The sequence below is a fragment of the Lemur catta genome, chromosome 6 (genome assembly GCF_020740605.2).
Source record: "Lemur catta isolate mLemCat1 chromosome 6, mLemCat1.pri, whole genome shotgun sequence".
Taxonomy (NCBI): Eukaryota; Metazoa; Chordata; class Mammalia; order Primates; family Lemuridae; genus Lemur; species Lemur catta.
In genome coordinates, this window is record NC_059133.1 from 58,053,379 (window position 1) to 58,073,658 (window position 20,280).

General features: G+C 54.5%; 1 protein-coding gene across 1 annotated transcript in view; it reads left to right on the forward strand.

Moving 5' to 3' along the window:
• FAIM2 (Fas apoptotic inhibitory molecule 2) overlaps nt 1-20,001 on the forward strand; it is a 32,304-nt gene extending 12,303 nt beyond the window's left edge. The window contains exons 7-12 of the mRNA XM_045554967.1: nt 340-379; nt 895-932; nt 1,485-1,572; nt 1,857-1,952; nt 3,571-3,624; nt 18,227-20,001. Of these exons, the coding sequence (XP_045410923.1) occupies nt 340-379; nt 895-932; nt 1,485-1,572; nt 1,857-1,952; nt 3,571-3,624; nt 18,227-18,376 (466 nt within the window). The 3' untranslated portion in view covers nt 18,377-20,001. The remainder of the gene's footprint in view (nt 1-339; nt 380-894; nt 933-1,484; nt 1,573-1,856; nt 1,953-3,570; nt 3,625-18,226) is intronic.
• Nucleotides 20,002-20,280: the final 279 nt, after the last annotated feature.

A 20,280-nucleotide genomic window follows, 5' to 3' on the forward strand; every position in this document is an offset into this window, starting at 1 on the left:
TGATAATGGCTTGAGGAGCAACTGTGGGAATATGAGCAGGATCTTGAAAGTTCTGGCCCTAGCCCTGCCTGCCAGCAGTGTGCTGTGCATCCCTGAGAGGGCCCCATCCGTCTCTGGGCCTCTCTGTCAAGCAGGCCTGCCCCTCCCTCCTTTACTGGGCACCTCCGAGGTAGGGAGAGGGTGGATGCACAGGTGGGGGCACACAGGGATGTGGCTGAAGGAAGAGGCTCCAAGGAGCGTGGAGGGGGTTGGGCAGAGACTCCCTCGCTGCAGCAGTGACCCAGCCTGTGGCCGCCGGCACCCCCTACTCTCCTTTGAGCTCTGTGACTTGCCTTGCAGGAGGCACTACCCCTGGAACCTGATTCTCCTGACCATCTTTGTAAGTCATCTGGGGGTGGGCTGGGGACAGATGCTGAGTGGGGATGAAGGAGGGAGGCAGGGTGGGCTTCGGGGCCAGGAGGTCCGGGCTGGGGATGTCCAGCGTGAGGTCCCTGGGAGGCAGGGGTGTTTTCACTCCACTTCCTCCACAAAGACATTCCACCTTCTCTTTCCAATGTGCTTAGTCTCCTCCTACTCTCCATCCCTTGCGATTTTGGTTTTAAGAGGTTTGTCTGGGGTACCATAGAGCTGTGGTTATGAAGAAGAGTGGGGGGCCTTAGAAAGAGAGGGGAGCAGGGCTGCAGAAGAAAGGACGAACAGCTGGCACAGGAGCCTGCAAGCTGGCCTGTGGGGACACTCCTTAGCTGGGTCCTGAAAGTCCGTGTGTGGAGGGGTGAAGGAGGCTCACACAGAGTTGAGGGGTACTTGCAAGGGTGGAGACCTGGGCTGGACCTCGATGGTGCCCGGGCCCCACAGTCTGAGTTCTGGAGCATTCCACTCTGCTTCTCCTTTCAGACCCTGTCCATGGCCTACCTCACTGGGATGTTGTCCAGGTAAAGGGAATAGGTGCCAGGAGAGGAGGGCTGTAGGCCAGGCCACACCCGAGGGGAGCTGCTCCCAAACACCGCCCTTCCTGGGAGCATGGAGGGCAGAGGGGGGTCAGGCAGGAAACATTGGCCTGGGGCCTCTCCTCGTGCACTCAGCTGGACAGTGACTCCAGGACTTGGCCAGGTGGACAGGGGAGGTGGGGGATGGTGGGGAGCAAGGTGACTCCTCTCAAGCTGTAACTTAAAAGGCCCCAGACTCACGACCCTGCAGCTGCCTGTAAACCACCTCCAGACACCGGACACCAGCACAAACCCCTCCCTACTCCCACCTCTGCAGGTTGCTTCTAACATGATTTTGAGCCTGATTTGTGTTAAAGGGGGCAGGGCCCAGCAGAAGGGCCGGGGAAGCTGAGAATGGGAGGATCCTGGGAGAGCGGACAGGGTTGGGGACAGAGGTCCAGAGATCAGGTCCTGGCAGAAGAGGGTGGGCCTGCGAGGGGGGCTGGGGCAGACCAGAGCCCTGCCTGGAAGCTGACCCCTGGGCCTCGCGGTCCCCAGTTACTACAACACCACGTCCGTGCTGCTGTGCCTGGGCATCACGGCCCTCGTCTGCCTCTCGGTCACCGTCTTCAGCTTCCAGACCAAGGTCAGCTCCAGCGCCTGTGGGCAGGGATGCCCAGCCTGAGGCTGAGCAGGGGAAGGCAGATGGGGTGGGGGGCTCCAAGCCTGGACCCAGGGCTGGGGAGAGGTAAAGCGGGTGAGTTGGGGAGGCCACCCGGGGGTAACGGGGAGGAACGCTGGGTTCTAGGGGTGAGCACGAGACTGTGGCCCCACTGCATGGGCTCAGCCTATAGCTCAGCCCCGCAGAAGCCCATGCCACTCCGTGCAGGCCTGAGGGGCCTGGCAGCTGACCCTGTCTTGTCCCTGCAGTTTGACTTCACCTCCTGCCAGGGTGTGCTCTTCGTGCTGCTCATGACTCTATTCTTCAGCGGACTCATCCTAGCCATCCTCCTGCCCTTCCAATATGTGAGTCTCTGGGTCCCCCAGCAGGCCCAAGGGTGCTGTTCCCTCCTACACCCTCCAGGGAAGGCCCAGAGCCACAGCCCCACAGCCTGCCGTCCTGTCGGCCCGCCTGGCCCCCGGCCCAGGCGTGTTGGCAGTGTAAGCAAACAAGGAGGCTTTTCTTGGCAGGCCTGGGTACCTGCCTGGCTCCAGGAGCCACATCCGGCTTCACCTTCCTCATCCTTCTCTGTAGGCTGTGGGGAGGGCATGGAGCATTTAAACCCTGAGCAGGGTAGGAAGCGCTGGGGCTCCATCAGGCCCGCCAAGCCCAGAGTGGCCTTGAGGCAGGGTCTTCTGGGGCTCTCGGGGACCAGCCAAGTCCACAGAGGCAGAATCAGGCTGTCCAGGCAGGTGGGAGGTGGGCAGTGGGGCCCAGAGTGTGCCTCACCCCATCTGGGCATCCACAGGCTGGCCGGCCAGATCTCGGCTCATTAGAGGTGTCCAGCCTGCCCTGGGGAAACCCAGCTGGGACTCTGCAGGTGCCCAGGCCACTGCATGTGAAGGGGACAGATTGGGGTATCACAGGAGGACCTTGAGATCTGAATCTTAGGAACTTGAGAGAGGACACTGTTGGACCCCTGCTGGGGGGTTCAGTGCTTACACCTCCCCTCCCTGCTGCAATCGCATTTGGTCCATGGTCGCCCATCACCCCTTTTCTGCCAGGGCTGGGAACTGTATTCCTCGCTCCCCCCTTCCCCACCTCCATCCTGCCCGGCCCCAGCCGTGGGGCATTTGGCACCCAGTCCAGGACGTTGGAATTGGTCCTGGCATTTTCTTGGCTTTTCCTAGGATCCTGTTGACGAAGGGAGGGGCTGGAGCTGGCCTGGGGCCCTCTGTGTATCTGGGAGGGAGAAGGTTACAGGAAGGGGCCACAGAACTTCAAAGAACCCTTTATTGACCCAGGTCTGGCTGATGCGATGCCTTTGTTTCCAGGAACCTTCTGGGCGAGGGCCCCACAGAGGGCACGGCTAGTGTGGCACCTCTTGCAGAGCTTCCACACACAGCTGGATGCCCCTGGGACCTTGCGGGGAGGCCTGGGGGAGCAGAGGTTGAGAAGGGGCCTGTTCCATCCTCTGCAGGCAAACCTGCTGTGCGGAGCTGGCAGAGATTCCAGACAGCACCCCCACCACACCCCTGAGTTCAAGTCCCCTTCTGCCACAGCCCCTTGCCCCCAAGGCAGAGCCAGGAAGCTCCCTGACAGAGGGACAGACAGACCCCCATACTGGACAGGGATGAGCACAGGGAGGTGGGGGCAGCCTTGAGCCAGACCCAGGCTGGGAGGACGACAGTGCCCCATCAGGATGAGTCATCCTCAGCCAGCCTGAGGCTGGGGCTGTGTGTTGAGGGAGGAGGTGCCAGGTTGGTCAGGGGAGCCCCCCCCCGCCCCCCAACAGTGCCTCCATGATTGTTCTTATCCTGGAGTTCCCTTCACCCACCCTGAGCACACAGAGAATCATGGGGCATCCTCTCAGTCCTGGGGCGTCTTGGGGAGCACTAGGGAGCACAGACTGAGCCCTCCCCCCACCCCTTTGCCTGCTGCCCCTTCCCACCATCCCTAAGCCCGTTTTGCCTCTGCTCGCAGGTGCCCTGGCTCCATGCAGTCTACGCAGCTCTGGGAGCAGGCGTGTTTACATTGGTGAGTGTGGCCCGGCTCCCTGGGGGCCACCTTCTCAGCCTTCCCTAGTCCCCCCCCCCCCGCACCCACCCCATCTTCCTCATAGTCCTCTCGGAATCCTTTCAGAGCACCTGTGGTGGGGCTGGGCTGCCTTCAGAGAGATCTGGTCTCCAGCAGACCTGGGCAGGGGAGGGAGGCTGTGATAGCAGGACAGAAGCTGCAGACAGAGGCCGAGCTGGGAAAGAGGTGTCCCTCCCCTTGGGAGGGTCCTGGCCAGGTGGACCAAGTCGGGAGTTGCTCTCCCAGGGGTAACCTGGGAAGGCTTCTTGGAGCTAGGGAGATTCCGGGTACCCTGTGTGAGAGAGAGACGTCGTTAGACCCACCGCCGCTCTGCTCGGTTCTCACAAAACTGACAGTGTTGATGATACTGCCGAGATAACAATGATAGCTAATATCTATTGAGCACCTGCTTCCCCTCAGCAATCTCTCCATGTGCATCTCCTCCTCACCATAAGTCTGTATGACAGGTTCTACTGTTACTAAAGTAAGAGGAAAAAACTGAAGCTCAGAGATTCCAAATAACACACCCAAGGTCATACAGCATCCTAGGAAGTGGAAGGGCCAAACTGGGAACCTGGACGGTCTGGCCCCAGAGTCCCACCCAGGGTCTGAGGCTAGGCTGGGAGTGGAGTGGCTGGAAGCAGATGCCCAGGAGACAAGAGGTGACCAGGGACAGACACTTGCCCAGAGCAGCCCAACACAGGCCTTTTGCTTAGGTGGGCTCCAAGCACCCGAGTGTGACAGTGCCGCAAGAGTCACCCAGGTGGGCAAGCCTGTGTTGGTGACATCGTCTTAGGAAGGGATTCAAGGTAAACATTCGTTGCCAGTGAAAGCAGTGACCAGACTCCCCTCTCCCTCACTGGACGTTCATCTCAGCTCAGTGGCCAGAGTTCCTGGCTTAGTCACAGTTCCAGAGGCTTGTGGGTAACAGATTGGGGGAGCTGAGGAGGGGAAATGATCTGGAGTTGAACTGTGAGCAGAGGTTTTGGGAGGTTTGGACAGAGATCCAGCCAGGATTGGGGTGTGCAGTCATCCTCTCCCCAGGTCCTCGCTGAGCACCTGCTGTGTGTGAGGCTCTGTCTGTGCACCCAGATGTCCCTGCAGCAGGAAAAGCTCGGTGCGCGGCCCACAGTCGCACGCAGCACACCCTGGGCAATGAATAACTGACTGCCCGGCCGGGAACCTGAGGGCTGCGAGGGACTAACAGGGGATCTAGTGAAACTCCAAGCCCATCTTCTTAGAAATGAGAAAACTGAATTCCAGAGGTTAAGTGATTTGTCCAAAGTTTCCTGACAAGATAAGGGCAAATCAACTGAGTGTGACCTTGGTCCAGGCTGGGGTTCCAACTTATCCTGGTCTACCTGGGACGTTCCCAGTTTCAGCACTGGAAGTCCCACTTCTCCGCGAAGCCCTACGCCCTGGGTAAGCTGGGGTGGTTGGTCACCCTAAGACACTAACCTCTCTCGGCTCCTGGACTAGGGCTCTTCCTTCCAGGCAATACGTCTAAAGGAAAGTTTCCTTTGAAAGGAGGGGATGGGGAATTGGGCTTGGAGGTCAGAGAGGGGAGGACCCCATTCAGGAGAGCGACCCCGGGCAGTAGGGGAGTAGTGTCTGGAGGCCTCAGAGGGCAGCATTTGCCAGGGACAGAAGAGGGGTCAAGCCAGGGCGAACGGGGCTGGTGACGCTGGAGGGGTGAGTGTCTGCAGAGGCTTCATGCAGGCCAGGTCACAGCGAGTGTGTGAGCTACGCCGGGAGGCTGTACATGCAAGTAGGGCTGGGTGAACAATAATCCTTAAATTTGCTTAATAATCTCTAGTGTTATTAGAATAATAAAAATAATCCCCACCATGTGTTCCACCCGTTAGGGTTTGCAAAGACTCTCGCACCTATTGCCTCACTGCGTCTCCACCACAGCCCGGAGAGGGAGGCGGCGCTGATGTGGGAATCACTTTCCGCACCTGAAGCCCTGGGTTAAGCAGGGCCTGGCACAGAGTCTTAGGGCCCGCAAGGGGCGGATTTAGGACCAGGACCCACGTGTCCTATGCCCAGTCTGGTGCCATTTCCAGTGCCCCTGCCTCAAAGACGACAACTTCTATTATTGGCTGGAGACGGGGGAGGAGCTGGGGAGGTCTCTCCAGCACTTTCCGTCCCTCTCTCTTGCATCATCAGCATTGCCCCTCTACTGGATTGTCCCCATCAGCATAGAAACATGCCAAAATCTCTCCAGCTGGAAAAAAATTCACAAAACACTCTTGGCCCACATCCCTCTGGCTCCTGCCCCATTCTTTGCTCCCCATATAGCAAAACTCCTTAGAATCTCTGCTCATGTTCTCCAGCTCCCCTCCTCCGTCTCTCCTTCCTCCTGTCTATCCTCCCAAGGCCTCTGCTCCCTTCTCTCTTAACCTCTTAAAAATGCTCTCATCTAAACCATCAATGGCCACCATGTTGCTAAATCCGGGGGCCAAGTCTCAATCTTCAGCTTGCTGGACTTGCAGTAGCACTTCATGCGATTGCCCCAGCCCTCCCCCAAGCCAGGAGCATCTTCTTCCCCTGGCATCCAGGCCACCACCTTCCCCTGGTTTTTCTCTTTCTACACTTCCTCCCTAGGGGATCCCAGAAAGTCTCAAAGCTTTGAGTATTTTATGCTGATGACTCTAAAATTTACATCTCTAGACCAGTGTGGGTGGTGGAGGCTCACCTAGCACTCTGAGAGGACTAGGCAGGAGACTTGCTTGAGCTCAGGATTTCGAGACCAACCTGAGCAAGAGCAAGACCCCGTCTCTACTAAAAATAGAAAAATTAGCCAGGTGTCATGGCACGGGCATGTAGTCCCAGCTACTGGGGAGGCTGAGGCAGGAGGATCCCTTGAGCCCAGGAGTTGGAGGTTGCAGTGAGCTATCATGATGCCACTGCACTCTAGCCTGGGTGACAGAGTGAGACTCTGTCTCAAAACAAAAGGAAAGTGAACCCCTCTCCTCACTCCCCCCTTTATATAAAAACAAATAAGTAATAAAATAAAATTTAAAATTTACATCTCTAAGCTAGTTCTCTCTCATTGAATTCCAGACTAGAATTTCAAATTGCCTAGTCAGTGTCCCCTTTGGAAGTCTAATGGGCACCTCAAACATAACATGTACAAAACCAAGCTCCTACTCTTTCCCTGGACACCTGCCTCTCCCAAAGCCTTCCTCATCTTCCATTCAGGACAAACCCCCTGGTGACATACGCGACTTCTCCCCTCTCCTCACTACCAACACCAGGCCCAGCAACAAATCCTGTTGTCCCACTTCTTATCCAGAGTCTGACCACTTCTCTCCACCTTCTTGGCTACTGCCTGGTCTTCCCGCCTGGAGGGTTGCGGTGGCCTCCTGCAGGCTGTCCCTGCTGGCCTCCACGGGCCACGCCCACCAGAGCGGCAGATCTTCCCTCTGCTGGGCATCCAGCCTCTCCCCTCCCGCCTCCACTCTGCTGCAGCCTCGATGCCCTCCTTGCTGCCTGGGCAGGCAGGGCAGCTCGCCCCACGCCCAGGGCCTCTGCACCTGCGGCTGTTGCTGTCTGTTCCCTGGGATTCGCTCGCAGTCCTCTCCCCTCCTTCAAGCGTTTGCTGTAGTAACAATCCTGTGTGCCCGAGCACACTGGCATCGCCCCCTCCCTGCTTCCCTGCTTTATTTCTCTGTAGCACTTCTCATCCCTGGCCCAGTGTATCTTTTTCCGATCTGTGGCTCACTGTCCCCCTCCAGCAGAATTTAAGTTGCTTAAGGGCAGGCACTTTTATCTGGCTTGTTCCCTGCTGCAGGCCCGGTGCCTGTAACAGGGCCTGGCACAGTGGGCACCCAGATGTTCATGGCATGAACAGAGGCCTGGGAGGTGTGGCTGAGGGGCAGGGCCAGGCCCACACAGTGGAGTCACAGGGAGGCAGAGAAAGCAGGCTGCCCAGTCAGTCTTGTGTGAGTCACAGGGGAGGGTAACCGCAATGCCAGTTATCTCATTAGGAGATCAACGAACCAGAAGGCCTGGGGTGGGATCACCCTGAGGGTTATACAAACAATGGTGGAAAGCACAGAGGCCAGAATCCCCCATCTCCATCTGGGTCAAAAGAGGGAAGACAGGTGCCATGGCGCAGGGGAAGGTTGACGAGAGGGGCCACTGGACTCACTCCCCTCCCCTCCTCTTAGTTGCAGGTGGACAGAGGCCCTCAAAGGCCCAGCCCAGTGAGGGCTAAAATCCTCATGCCTTCCCCTTAACCCCAGCTCAGAAGAATGCTCTGACCTCATTCTGCCCCTTGGTCCTATGGACTCTGCCCCAGCACCCCTGGTCTCCCTGCCCATCCTGTCCTCTCCCACCTGCCTTTGGGTAATTCTCAGCTCAATGGGGGGCGCCCAGCTGCAGGCTGCACTCTGGCATCCCTGCCTGGTTGCTGCCCCAAGGAGGATGCACAAGAAAGGGGTGAAGTGTCAGAGAAGGCCCCAGACCCCCAGTGCAACCCTCCCTCCCAACTCTCACCAGCCTGGGCTCTAGAGGGGCTGTGAGAACCCAGTGATTTTTCTCTCCCTGAAACCTCCACCCCTTCCCTGAGATTCTGCCATCTCTGGGACAAGGCCACCAAGCTGGACTGGGCTGCAACTTAGAGGTGGACAGCCAAGGCTTCCTGGGGTTCTGGTCCAGCCTTGAGGAACAGGCCCCTCCTAGGCCTCACCCATGTCTAGGCTTGGTACATTCTCGGGAAGCCTTGGCTTTGGGGCCTCACCCCCACCCATGCCCCACACTGGATGCCGGAACCCAAATGCCAGTAGCAGTGCGTGAGTCAGCTGAAAGACACTGGCCGCAGAGTAGCTGTGTCTTCTTCTTCCCTTCTGGTGGCCTCTCCTTGAGTGCTTTTTTGTAGAAACTCATGAAAAGTCAGAGGAACTCAGGGAGCATGAGGGTTGGGCTGCGAGCAGGTGATGGACAAGGTTGAGGGGCTGGAAATGTGGAGGGCAAGGACTGATTTCCAGCTGTGCTGGGCCCCCAGGGCCCATGTGACTTTGGGCACATTGCTCCATCTCAGTGTCAGCCCTTTTGGGGAGAAGCTAGGGTCTCTGAGCCACCTAAATCAGGAAGCCAAGTCTCAGGGACTGAGGAAAGACACTAGGCATACTTTGGAAATTGGGTGGTGGGCCCAACGAGAACAGAGCCCTCTGCTCCCTGCCCAGCCCAGCCCGTCCAGTTTGAGGCTCTCAGGAGCCACTGACAGTTGGTAAGAATCATCGCAGTCCCCATGCTTTAGGGAAGATTAGTGAGAAGCCAAGTGGATAGGCCAGAGTCTGGGAGACCAGTTAGGAGGCCACTTCAGTGTCCCAGAGTGAGGTATGGGGTGGCAGGGAGACTGTGTGCGGCCAGCACTGGATGCCTCAGGGCTGGACAGCATTTAGATGAGCTTCAGCTCTGATGGGAAGATGCTTTGTAGGGATTCTGGGCTTCTAATCTGGGTATTGGTCCCTGACCATTGGGGACACACAGCTATCCGTTAACTTAAGTAAGTTATCTGTGACTGATAACGAGAATCACACTCAATTAAGGTTTATTGAGCCAAGATTTTAAGGAGCACCTGGGAAAAACACAACCCAGGAAGTATCTGTTGTGGACTGGGCTGTCCATAGAAGAGGTTGAAGACTTCGTATTCTTAAAGGAAAAAGGGAGGGGTGAAGGAGGTGGTATTGGTGGTGTTCTTGTGAAATTCTATTTGGTGCCCAGTAAATCTACATAAGATAAGATGAACATTCAAAAAAGTGTGTAGAGGAAATAGTCAATGTTATGAATCTTCTCAGGGTAGGTAGAAGAGTGATCATATCTCTTCCTTAATTTGGATCTGTGGAGATAAACTAGTAATCAACATTTATGAGTTCATTCAGGGCCCTGTGCCAGTGGCTCACACCTGTAATCCTAGCACTCTGGGAGGCCAAGGAAGGATTGCTTGAGGGCAGGAGTTCAAGACCAGCCTGAGCAATGACAATGAGACCTGGTCTCTACTAAACATAGAAAAATTAGCTGAGTGTCGTGGCTTGCACCTGTGGTCCCAGCTACTCGGGAGGCTGAGGCGGGAGGATTGCTTGAGCACGGGAGTTTGAGGTTGCAGTGAGCTACCATGATGCCACTGAACTCTACCCAAGGTGACAGAGTGAGACTCTGTCTCAAAAAAAAAAAAAACTTCAGTCAAGCTACAGTCCTAAGATTATAATTGACACACACTCATTTTGTAGAGGCTATATATCTTGAAGGGGTTTTTTAAGGGCTGAAGGAAATAAGAAATATTTTAACCCAAAATATAATTTCTTTGTCACATTTTGAGATGGCTGCAGGCAAACAGGAACACACTGCAAGGCCGTCTGGGGGCGGGGGTGCTGGGGCAGAGATCTGTGTCCACAGAGTCTCTGTTAATGCAGCCCGGCCCTGCCTGTTTGACCTGGGACAGGGGTGCAGAGTCGGACACCCGTAAAGGTCTGGATAAAAACCTTTCCCTGAGGGCTGTTACCCAGAGGTTTATCTGCATAGCAGGACCACCTTGTCAGCTAGGCTTCCCATACCAGTCCAGAGAAAAATCCTGTTTTAGTCATTTTATAAGTCCCTTCATTTCTTCAAAGAGGACCCTTTACCTCACTGGGGAGAGGACGGCAGTGTTTGCGCAACTCAGTTCTCAGGCTCCGTTCTCCCTTCTGGCATAATGAATTTTGGGGGAGCCTAAGATTTTTATTTTTCCTTTACATGTCTGTCCTCAGTCTCTGGAAGAAAAGGAGGGCTGAGATCCTGAGCCCTCAGGGTTGGCAGGGACCTCCCTCAGGGAGTGTGCACGAAGGCCCAGAGAGAGCACACGTGCAGACACACACACACACACACACACACACACACACACACACACACACAAGCAGTGTTAATAGCCATGCTGGATGAAAGCTCACCTTCCTGACACCAGCCCAGCATTCTTCCCACTGTCTCCCTGTCCATTTCACAGATGGGAAAATAGAGGCCTAGAGAGATCCTCCAGATCAACTCCCCCCACAGCAAGAGCCCCAGAGGCCTTCTGAGCCACTGCTGCACCTGAGGCTACTCTATGGCAGTTGTATCCCAGTTATCTCTGTCCTGCCCCAACAGAGAACTTGGTCCGCCACCAGGCCAGCCTAGGCCAGACCCACAGCGTCTGAGGGGCTTCAGAGAAATACTCCAGTCCCTGTCACCCACCTTCACTCTGCTTTTCTAGTGGGGACCCTGATATATGCCCTACCTTCTTCACAATTAGAAAAACACTTAGAAAAGTTAAAATGGCTGCACAAATCCAAGGCTGGATTTCATTTTAGACTTTTTTTTTTTTTTTTTTTTTTGAGACAGAGTCTCGCTCTGTTGCCCTGGCTAGAGTGAGTGCCGTGGCGTCAGCCTAGCTCACAGCAACCTCAAACTCCTGGGCTCAAGCGATCTTACTGCCTCAGCCTCCCGAGTAGCTGGGACTATAGGCATGCGCCACCATGCCCGGCTAATTTTTTTCTATATATTTTTAGTTGGCCAGATAATTTCTTTCTATTTTTAGTAGAGATGGAGTCTTGCTCTTGCTGAGGCTGGTCTCGAACTCCTGACCTCGAGCAATCCTCCCACCTCAGCCTCCCAGAGTGCTAGGATTACAGGCGTGAGCCACCGCCCCCGGCCTCGACTTATTTTTATTTCATTCAGCGATTAGAGGCTCTTTTGCCTCAGTGGCTTCCATGAGCCTGAAACAGCCCGTGAGAACTTTCTCTGTTCTGTCACCCCTCCTCTGTCACTGAAACAGCCCTGATACCTCACCTGGGGCCTCACCTGAGCCATCAGGAAGTTGAGCGGATTCTTCCTGGGGAGGGGTGAGTGGGTAGACTGGCGGTAATTGCTCCTTCAGGGGAAAGTACGTGCAGGTCCGCTCCCAGGCCTGTCTCAATCTCACCCCACGCCTGTCTCAGTCTCACCCCCTCTCTGCCACCAGGCGCTAATCCTCTAATCCTCCCTAGTGACCTAGGATCTAGCCTGGCAGGAGGCAGTAAAGAGCTCCAGGGCTGGAGGACTGAGGGGGCTGCACTCAGAGGCCCTGCAGGGAGCAGGCAGAGAAGAATCCACACTTGCTTGCAGGTGGAGGGGAGGAATCACTGTTCTCTTATCCAGGCTGCTGGTTCTCAGGGCAGAGCCAGGAAGAGGCATATTGGCAGGACCAGGGGCTGTGTCGAGCGGAGGGGAGCCGCCTAGCTGGCCAGAGCCCCGACCAGATCACATTCAAGGCCTCACTCATCCTCTCACCGCTCTGTGACCTTGGACCAGCTATTTGACTGACCTCTCTGTGCCTCATTTGCCTCATCTTTAAAATGGGGCTAATATTACCTGTCACACAAGTATAAGATAATATACGAAGGGGAAAAAAGAAAACTCAGCCTAGCACCTGGCACGTGGTAGTTTCTCAACAGATGGTAGCTTTCACTTTTACTGTAAATGTCAACCCTGTCATGTAGAGCACCAGATTTTGGAGCCAGGGCACCTGGGTTTAAGTCCCTTCTCTGCCACATTCTAGCTGTGTGGACTGATCAAATTATGTAACATCGCTGTGCTTCAGTTTCCTTATCTGTAAAATGGGGATAATAATTGTTAACTTAAAAAATTAATTAATGAGGGCTGGGTGCGGTAGCTCACGCCTGTAATCCTAGCCCTCTGGGAAGCCGAGGCGGGAGGATCACTCGAGGTCAGGAGTTTGAGACCAGCCTGAGCAAGAGCGAGACCTCATCTCTACTAAAAATAGAAAGAAATTAGCTGGACAACTATAACTATACATAGAAAAAATTAGCCGGGCATGGTGGCGCATGCCTGTAGTCCCAGCTACTCGGGAGGCTGAGGCAGAAGGATTGCTTAAGCCCAGGAATTTGAGGTTGCTGTGAGCTAGGCTGATGCCACAGCACTCTAGCCCGGACAACAGAGTGAGACTCTGTCTCCAAAATAAATAAATAAATAAATAAATAGGTTTATATGTTGGAAAAAGGAGAGCTTTATTTCTCACCGAGGGCAGCAACCTGCCTGGTGGCCATCCCAGCAGGTTGGGCAGCAGGGCCGGCCTGCGGGAAGCCAGGCACAGGCACTTCAAAGGGGCAGACAAAAGGAGCAAGGTGTTATACTGAGCGGGATGGTCAAATATACATATTCAACAAGCTATGTTGGGGTCATGCATATTTATGAATAGGGAAATTATGTGCATTTGTAACTGTGCTTTATCTCACCCATCCTGTCATGGCTGGGAACCCAGTTTTAAGGTGTTTCTGGGGTCCCCTCGGCTGAGAGGGGTCCATTCAGTTAGCAGAGGGCTTAGAATTTTATTTTTAGTACCCACCTCATAGGTTGTTGTGACTTTTAAATGAATGAACATATGTGAAACATTTAGAAAGTGGCTGGTGTATCATCTGTGACCAGTAACTCTTACTTGTCAGTAAGTTGCCTGAGGTCGGAGCTAAGATTTGAACCCAGATCTGTGTGACTGTATTATACTGAACTCATGCCCTTCCTCATGCCACCACACGCTGGCCTTTTCATACACTTTTCTTTTTGGTTTAATGCACCAAATATTTTAATCCATTTATTGCCACAGGCTACTGAGGCCTACCTTTACTCTGGGTTCACTTTTTTTTAATTGATATATAATAGTTGTATTATTCATACACTTTTCTATACTACTTCCCGTTCGTCCTGGGCCAGGCTTTCTGGCTCGAATACCTGCCAGACCCTATTCTATCAGGGGCCCACCTGCGGGTGCAAATGTTGTCTGTGCCATTTACATTTTTGACACCAGGGCAGTGAAGAGGAGAGAAGTACCTTCTATTGGCATCAGGAAATAGACCCCAGGTCTCCACTTGCAGCCTCTTTCCACTCCCTGGCTCCCTCCTCTCTGTCCTGCAGCCCAGCCCAGGGCACGAGGACTTGTGGCTGGTAGTCTCTTTCTAAAGAATTCCCAAAGCCCAAGCTCAGCCTTCAACTCAGAAAGTAGTGGCAGGGCCAGGTGGGCCCAGCACTCCCTGCATCCCCCAGGAAGGCTGCATTGCCTTTGGCCATGAGCTCTCTGTGCCTCTCTTCCCACCTCTTCCATCCTTCTACACACATGCATACCGACAGGCACACACACACACCATGCTCCAGAGCAGCGTGACGTGGTGGAAAAAGATTGGGAGTTGGAGCTGGACGACTTGAGCTGTCCTCTTGGCTATGTGATGTGGGCAAGTCACTTACACTCTCTCTGCCTCAGTCTCCTTAGCAACTGATGGAGATAATAACATGACACCTGTCACAGAGGCTTATGGTGAGGATTAAATGAAAGAGTACAGGAACTCTTCTGTGTTATTTTAACCCTTCTGTTTTAATTTCTAATTATATAATATAGGAATACATTTATTCACATATTTCACTTTCTTAAAATCTTAGTATAGATAAAGCAAACATTGTTTTGAATGTGTCTCCCACTGCCTTCCTCAGTGAGAACCACTGTGGTCAACTGTTTCTCCTTCCAGACCTTTCTGCATGCATTTCCTAGATATTTGCTGTAGAGGCTCCTCTGACATGTATAGTTTAATGGGATCATATGGTGTGGATTTTTCAGCAACTTGCTTTTATCTCAGTGGCATCAGCGGCACTGCCTGGTACTGCTGCCCGCAGGTTACTGAACCATCTCCTGCTGGTAGACTTTGGGTTGTTCCAGCATCTCACTGCAAAGCACGGCCTGGGGGGTGCTACTGTGCACCCTCATACTGGCATTTCTGTAGCACAGACACAGTCCATGTGTTACCTTTTATGCTGATTCAACACACTGCAACACCAGCTTTTTGTATTCAGCGCCTGCCTGCTGGAGGCTGTGAGCGGGCCTTTCCCTGGCACGGCTCTCCCAGAGCCCCCAGCCTCACCTCGGGGGCCACACTCTGGGAGGACAACAGACATAAAAGCCTGGATCCTGGGCACTGCGAGGTCAGACCAAGTGTGTGGCCAGGGGGCCCTGACCAGGTCCCAGCCCTGGCCATAGGGTGAAGCAAGGATGTTTTGCCCCACCCTCCCAGCAAACCCACTCTGCCCCCATCTCTACCAGGATGGGAGACAGATGATCTTGTCCCACCACTAGATGAGCGACCATCAGCAAGTCACCTCTGTGAGACTTCCTTCCTCATAAGCAAGATAGTGATAATGCCCACTAGGGCAGATGGGGAGAGAGATGAGATGAAGTGTTAGTGTGTGAAAGGACCATGTCCTGGTCCCACTGCTGCCTGTTGGCCCATCCCACGTGCTCCTCCTGCAGGGTCTTGTGTTCAGCTGGCTACTAACTCAAGTACCTGCTTCCCTTTCAGGTGTTAGCAGTCAACTCAGTTACTAGCTCTCAGCTAAGATCTTAGCTGCCAACTAAGCTGTTAACTATAACCAAGCTGTCTGCTCTCAACCAAGACATTAGTTAACAATGCTTTCTATCACCCAAGGAGATATCCACAGCTTACTTCCCCTATAATGAATGCATTGCCATAACAGAATCTTGGATAATGTCTTTTGCCTTCATTAGACTGTCAGTTCTAAGAAGGCACGTTCTCTGGAACATAGTAGGTGCTCAGTAAATATTGCTGGGGATAAATGAATGCAAAGCCTTTGGTTGACTCACATGCAGGCGGTTGCAGCGATGGGTGGTACCAGGCAGTGGGGTTGAAGCTTGAGGGAGGCCATCCTATAGAGAGTACCATGTAGATAAGCATCCCTGGCCACAGGCCAAGGGAAGGGACAGAAATCGTTTCATTCCTCTTCTCTCCAGGAGAAAAGCCAGCTGGCTGCTCTAGGGGGCTCCCTGGGTGGGTGCTCCTTGGAGGGGCCACCCCTGGACCTGGGCAGGTCCAAGGCTTCCAGGTTGAGAGACTCGATTTCATTAGCTCACCCAGGGGTGACCAGGCTCTGAGAAATCAACCAAGCCAGCTACTGATTGATGAGCCAGATCAGCAATTTATTAACTTATGTTGGCAGCTGCGACTGCTCAGCAGCCTGTAGCATAAGATTTGAGTTGGTCCCCCTAGCCGCTCCTTGTCTCTGCAGAAGGGAAACTTAGGTGGGGATCCAAATCAGATGCAGGAGCAGAGTGGAATGGAGTGAAATCATACTACAGAACAGTAATAGTTGATGCCACATACACTGTCATGTGTTTACCATGGTGTGGGCATTGTTACTATCCCATTTTGTAGATGAGGATATTGAGGTCAAGTGGGTGACTCCACTACTGAGCAGTGGAGTCAGGCCTCAAACTCAGGCATTCCAACTCCTGTCCCTGTCGCGGGTGCCCTTCCCTCGATGCTGCTGAGCTGAGGAGCCCGACACACCCTGCGCAGGGCCCCTGGGCCCCGGCCATGGCTCCCCATTTTCTTTCTGCTAAGGCCACACAGCTCTCCTGAGGAACATTTCTGCCTCCCTGATGAGATGCAGGAGACACCTGAGTCTCATCAGCCACACACACACACACACACACACACACACACACACACACACACACACACACACACGTTCTCAAGAGGGCACCTCTCCTCCTGCAGACAATAACAAAAACCACATTAATGGCTCCCATTCATTAAGGGCTCACCGTGTGTCAGGCACCGTGCCAGGCTCCTTGCTTGCATTACCTCACTCTCACAACAGCCCCAGGAGGCAAGCATTCTCATCCCCCTTTACAGATGGGGACTCCCAGCCTCAGAGAGATTAAATACCTCGCCCAGGATCCCACAGCTAGAGAGTGGCAGAGCAGAGACTGGAAGCCAAGTCCGGCTGACTTTCAAGCCTGTGTTTTTAATCCCCGCCCCCATCTCCCCACCTTCCAGGGTGACCTGCCTCAATGTCCCACATGCTGGAGTTGCTCCCTGTGGGAACCTGTGGTCCCCTGTGTTGGCACTAAGATTCTTCTAGGATTCCATGGGGCTGTGTCTAAAGCAACTCCAAAGTCTGGATCCTGGGAGTCAAGGAGGGGGTGGCTGGGGTGAAGGGAAGGGAACTGGGCAGGCCCTCAGCCTACCGGCCAAGTGCAAGCTTAAGGGCAGGCTCCAGCCCCTCCCTCTGCAATCCCCTGCCCCCATTGCTCCGGCCACACTGAGTTCCTCCCTCTTCATGCCTTCAGGCCTCCCCAAGGTTTTCTCAGTCTAGCAAACTCCTACTCACCCTTCAAATCCCAAGTGAAATGCCACTCCTCCTGGGACACCTCCCTCCTGCCCAATCAGTAGCTCCCTCACCATAGCCCTAATTATACATTTACTGGGTTTTCCTACAATTATCTTAAGTGTCCACATGAAGCTGAGAGCTTCCCCTAGGCAGGCACGGCTTTGTGTTTCTCGTTGTCTCTTCTGCTCGCAGCAAGTTCCTGGCACGCAGCTGCTTCCTGTACATATTTATTGTATAATGAGCGAGTTTTCAGAGGACCAGGAATGCGAGTCTTCCACACGCAAATGGGGGAAGAGCTGGGCACAGCCCAGTTAACAGGAATGTGGATCGATCTAAAGAATTCCAATCCCGTGTGGACCAGTGGTTCATAACTTTTGAGACGCTGGTGGACCTTTTGGCCTCTTTCCCCAGAAAAGTGTACCATGCCTGCCAAATTTCATAGGCTACTTCTGGGGGGTTCTGGTCCCTGGGCTTGGACCCCGGAGGAAAACCATGTGGGGGGAGTAGGAGTCACTGTAGACAGTGGGAAGGCCTGCTAGGGACAGCGAGTGGGGGTGGGGGGCACAGAAGAGCTGTCTCTAAGGGAATCTGTTCTTAGTCCATTAGGCCAAGAAGGTGCCCCAGGGGAGAGCATGTTTCCTGGGAGGAAACACATGAACCCCAGCTGCAGCAGAGCAGAATGGTTAAGCATGGAGGCTCTGGAGCGGCCTGCTCAAATCCTGGCTTTGCCATTTCCCAGCTGTGTAACCTTGGGCAAATATTAAACATCTCTGGGCCTCATTTCCTCTGGGTATAATATGATTCCTGCTTGATAGGGTTGTTAGTAGGACTGAACGGGTTAATGTCTGGAAAACATATGACAAGTGCTCGGTCCCTGCTTGCATTCAGCTGTCCTCTAAGAGCACAATCCTGAGGGAATGGCAACAAGACTAGGCCTCAGCTTGCAGACCCCCTCCTCCAGGAAGCCCTCCCTAACTCCCTGCCATACTCACCCAGGAGCGGTTCCTTGTTATCAGCCCCCACCACCACTGCTTGGCACTTCATGTTTTTTCCTTGGTTATACTCAGCATGGCAACAGTTACTTCCCTCTAGACTCTAAGCTCTGCAAGGACAGGTATCCTGTCTGTCTTGTTCTCTGCTGTCTCCCTGTGCCTGGCATATAGTAGCTGCTCAGTAAATAGTTGTTGAATAGAATTAGGGATGGAAGGGGCTGGGAAAGTTCTAGATTCCAGGCTATCACAGGAGGGTCACTGGGCAGCCAGGCAGCAGGTGGAGCTGATGAAATCGGGGTGGGCCTGAGTGGGGCAACTGGGCCACCTTAGTGTCACACTAACCGGACCTCTCTGACTTCTCTTTCTCTTCCCACTTCCTCCAGTTCCTGGCATTTGACACCCAGTTGCTGATGGGTAACCGACGCCACTCGCTGAGCCCTGAGGAGTATATTTTTGGAGCCCTCAGCATTTACCTAGATATCATCTATATCTTCACCTTCTTCCTGCAGCTTTTTGGTACCAACCGGGAATGAGAAGCCCTCCCCAGCCCCACCTTCCTCCAGAGAATGCTGCCTCCCTGGTCCTCTGACCCTCCCCCCTGCTCCTGCAAAACCAGATATAAAACTAGCTGCCAACCCAGCCTGTGGCCGGGCTGCTCACTCCCCACAGCCCAGCCCTCACCCTCACCCTCACCCCTGCAGCTTGTACATATGCCGGCGGGGCCCTGCGGAGCTGAGGACACATCATCCCCTGTGCTGCCCTTTCCTCCCAGTTACATCTCCCAAACTGGGACAGACGAGGCTGAAGGCTCCTCTGGGTTTGAGGGCCCAGGGAATAGGTGGGAAGAGTCCAACAGGATTTCAGATGTGGGAGAGACCCCAGGATGCCTGTGCCCCACTGAGATTCCTGCTAGGGCCCCCACAACCATGTGACCTTGGGGCACACTGTCCAGTGTCCAGCCTACCCCTCCTCTGTCTCTCTCTCTTCCAGGTCAGGCATTGACACTTTGTAAGAAAGGTGGGGGGCACAGCTGGGAGGGCAGGGGTGCTCTGCAGGAGAGGGGGTGTGGGTGGACAGAATGGCTGTCACCAGCTGCCCATCTTCTCTCAGCTCTGGGACCAGTGGCTTATTCTAGGGACTTGGGTCTTGGGACCAAGGGCAATGGGAAAGGGCCAGGAAGCCAGGGCCATCTCTTGCTTGCCTTGATTTACCCTCCTGGGTCATGAGGGTACTGTTGGGGCAGGAGGAAGGGGCAGGGGGCCCTGTTCCTAAGTGAGGGCCTGTCCTGGGGTTCGCAGGGAGGTGGCAGGAGGGCAGCCGAATGGGAGGTCCGGGGCCTGCGATACCATCAGTCCACACAGACCTGTGTCTGCCTGGGAGGTGTTCAGGTTTGCAGGGCTGAGACCCACATCCTCTCTTCTCTCCACCCCCCAGGCTCTTCCACAGGCCTGAGGCTGAGGGAGGTGTGCTTGGGCCCTCTGGGTGGATGTTCTGGGGGGCGGAGGGACTCGTTCTAGCTGCTGGGCCAGCCCCATCTGGAGGGAATCATACCCTGCCCCAGCCCTGACCTGAGACTGTGCCAGAGTCCCTTCAGCACCTCTTATTTCCTAACCCTCCCCCACCTGCTGCCGCTAGCTGGCTCATCCCCAGCCAGGCCTCCTGAGGCCTTGCAGTTGGCAGTGCCCACGTCCCTGCCCCTAGCTTCCCTGGCCACTCACTCAGCCCAGAGTCTCCAAGCCCCTCCTGCCTTATCTCTGCATCTCTCCGATTTGGAGGCTGTCCAGCTGATGCTAACAGCCAGGCCAGTCCTTCCAGCTGGTCCCATGTGATGAGGCCAGGGCTGCTTATCAGCCTCTAGGCGGCTGGGATCTCAGGCAGGGTGTGCGTCAGCCACCCGGCCCGTGGCGGAGTGCCTGCTGGGGAGGGGACGGGGGCCCACACCTGGGGAGCCAGTGGAAAGTTACTGTGTGCAGACGGGGAGACTCTGTGTGCATAGCAGGACCCTCCCTTGGCCCCTTCCTCCTGGACTCTCTTCTCTTCCTGCTCTGCTGGGGCTCCCTTTGCCGGGAGGGAGACTAGGTATGCTGTCTGTTCATTCCCAATCCTACCCTTCCTACTTCCAGCTTTCAAGAAATATTACAAAAGCATTTGAAGTTTCGTTCTATCTTGGGTATTTGAGGAGAGGAGGGACCAAGAACTGGCGGATGATGTGTGTGTGAGGCGGAAGCAATAGGGGAATGGGTGGGATGCCCACTGTGGGCTGGTCTAAATTAATCCATGCAAGAGTCCCACAAAGGCAGCACTCTGCACATTGCCGCTGCAGAGGAAAGAGCCAAGGTGCTCAGAAAGGCTTGATAATGAGTCCAAGGTCATACAGCCAGCAAGCGGTGGATCTGGGGCTCAGACCCACGGCTGCCTCACTTAAATGGCATCACTT